Raw genomic sequence first — 2,198 nt, 5'->3', positions numbered from 1 at the left:
CGGAATTATTTTAAATCATCAGAAATCGAAGCAGCACAGGAAGATCCTCTTTAAAAACTAGCTGCCAAGAAGATGTGCATTTTTCTATGCAACATCTGGCAAGGGAATAAAGGGAGTACACTGGTAGAGCAAGAAAAAAAAGCCTTCAAAGTAGGAAGAAACAACAACCCATGTCAAAACCTTCGTATCACCTTAAGGTCTCCTGCAAGCCCCAGCCCGTTCACCGCAAGGAGACTGCGTCTCAGCGAGGGGCAGGTGGAGCCCTCCACCCCCGGCAGCAGAAGGGCTGCAGCTGTGCGCAGCCTGGCCGGGCCCTATTTAACCCTCCCTGGGCAGCCCAAGAGCAAGCTGGTGGTGGCAGTGAGGAGATGGGCTTGTCTGTGGAGCAGCAGTGCCTGAGCGTGCCGAGGATGTGGTGAGTGGGGTTTGGGGTGGGATGGGGAGCTGGGTCGGTTCCCCGTTGCTCTCTCATTTGGTCCTCTTCTGCTTGCAGGTTGCTGCTCCTGTTTGGCTTTTTGGTGCCCTTAGCCCCTTGTGCTGATGGACTGGGGGATCAGGATCTCTTGGGTAATGAGGCTTTTCTGGGGTGGTAGTGGTGTGGGTGTGGGCTCTAGGTTTGCTTGGAGCTGCTTCTCCTCTGCCTTGGTGGGGAAGGGGGTCTGAGGTGGGGCAGGCTAGCTGGAGGGCTTGCAGGGTGTGTGCCTGCAGGAGGGTGATGGTGGAGCTGATGGTGGTCTTCCCTCTGCAGAGAACGTGACCTGTCATAGGGATGGGATGGAAGTTGAGTTTTCAGGAGAGCTTGGCAACTACTCCTGGCATGTGTGTGTTGTTGGTATGTGTTGCTACTGCCCTGGCCCCCTCTGCTGTACCCTGAAAGCAGGTGCCTGCCTCCAGGACTAATCTTCCATGTTCTCCCTAGATGCGAGTGGTGAGGAGATCATGTCCTGTGAACATGCTGTGGATTATGAGAGGCTGTTGCTCAGTGTCCTGTTTGTCAACTGCACTAGCCTGGAGGTAAGGGGGCCTTCATTCTGGGAAGCTGCTCTGATGGAGTGGGGGATTTTTCCTGGCCAGGACTGAGTTTAGTAGGGTTTCTAGTTCTGTCTTCAAGTGTGGAAATACTTTTGATAGTTTAAAACTCTTGTAGAAGAGCAGTTCATGCCAGAAGTGGAAGAAACCTACCAGAATACCTGTTCTTTCAATCAAGGATTAAACCTTCTCAGATGCTGCCATAAATGTTGTGTTCTCCTGTAAAGGAATTGAGCTACTTTAAAGGATATGTTGTAGGAAGATGGACAAGGATCAAGAGTTTTGGAGTGCCAAGTGATTTACATGTGTATCTTGATTAGAGCAATTAACACCACAGCTATTCATAGCTGTTGAGGGAGAGTATTAAGTAGGAGGCCCAAACTAGCCGCCTTGTCCTTGCACTGGTATGAGCACCTCAAACAACTGAAGCTAGAGTTTAGTCGCAATGGTTTTTAGTTCTCCTCATGCTCTGGAGGGTACTGCTGCCTCTTTCTAATTAATGTCTCTTGTCTATAGCATGGTCAGCACCAGCTAAGGTTGAGGCTGATGGTGAATGACACGATGGGAGAGGAGAAGAATGTAACCTACAGCACTCACTGCAGCAGTGTTCCTGAAGATGAAATCATTACTCCTTTCTTTGCTGGTGCAACAAACTGTACTAAAGACTTCATGGCAGTAAGTAGAGGAGTGGGAGTGCTGCAGATCCTGCTTAGGGGCTTGCAAGGCAGGATGGCTCTCCTGGAACTGCAGCTGGGAACTCCCGAAAGCTGGGGAAAGCTCCAGCCGGCTTCAGGGAGGTCTGTTGGCTGTATGTCCCTCTTGGCAGTACCACCAGCTTTTTGACAAGCTAGTTTACGAATGGTTGTTAGTGATGTATGTGGTCTGGTTCCAGGCTGATGCCAGCTGTCTGCTTTGGGAAACTATAGTAGAGATTTTTCTTAGAATATTCTATGTGGTGACTGCTGTCTGTTCCTGCCTTCTAACCCTTGTGCTGTGTTTCAGGTTACTTTTCCAAGACGCATTCCAAGCTTCAGTGATGAGCATATGGTATGTGCCTTCTGTCTTGCAAAGGAAGGGTGGGGGAATGCCTGGGTTTTGGACCTAAACTGAGCCCGATGTCTCCAAGCTGGTTCCCTCTCCGAGGTATTTGCATCTGTGCAATCAGTGTA

General features: G+C 50.1%; 1 protein-coding gene across 1 annotated transcript in view; it reads left to right on the top strand.

Moving 5' to 3' along the window:
- The first annotated feature begins 368 nt into the window (after positions 1–368).
- ZP2 (zona pellucida glycoprotein 2 (sperm receptor)) overlaps positions 369–2,198 on the top strand; it is a 5,729-nt gene continuing 3,899 nt past the window's right edge. Inside the window, exons 1-6 of the mRNA XM_010131947.1 lie at positions 369–415; positions 494–567; positions 749–832; positions 920–1,014; positions 1,546–1,704; positions 2,032–2,076. Coding sequence (XP_010130249.1) covers positions 369–415; positions 494–567; positions 749–832; positions 920–1,014; positions 1,546–1,704; positions 2,032–2,076 — 504 coding nt within the window. The remainder of the gene's footprint in view (positions 416–493; positions 568–748; positions 833–919; positions 1,015–1,545; positions 1,705–2,031; positions 2,077–2,198) is intronic.

Source organism: Buceros rhinoceros, unplaced genomic scaffold (genome assembly GCF_000710305.1).
Source record: "Buceros rhinoceros silvestris isolate BGI_N320 unplaced genomic scaffold, ASM71030v1 scaffold8162, whole genome shotgun sequence".
In the NCBI taxonomy this organism is placed as follows: Eukaryota; Metazoa; Chordata; class Aves; order Bucerotiformes; family Bucerotidae; genus Buceros; species Buceros rhinoceros.
The sequence above is the reverse complement of the archived record's forward strand: the minus strand, read 5'-3'. Positions and strand labels throughout refer to the sequence as shown.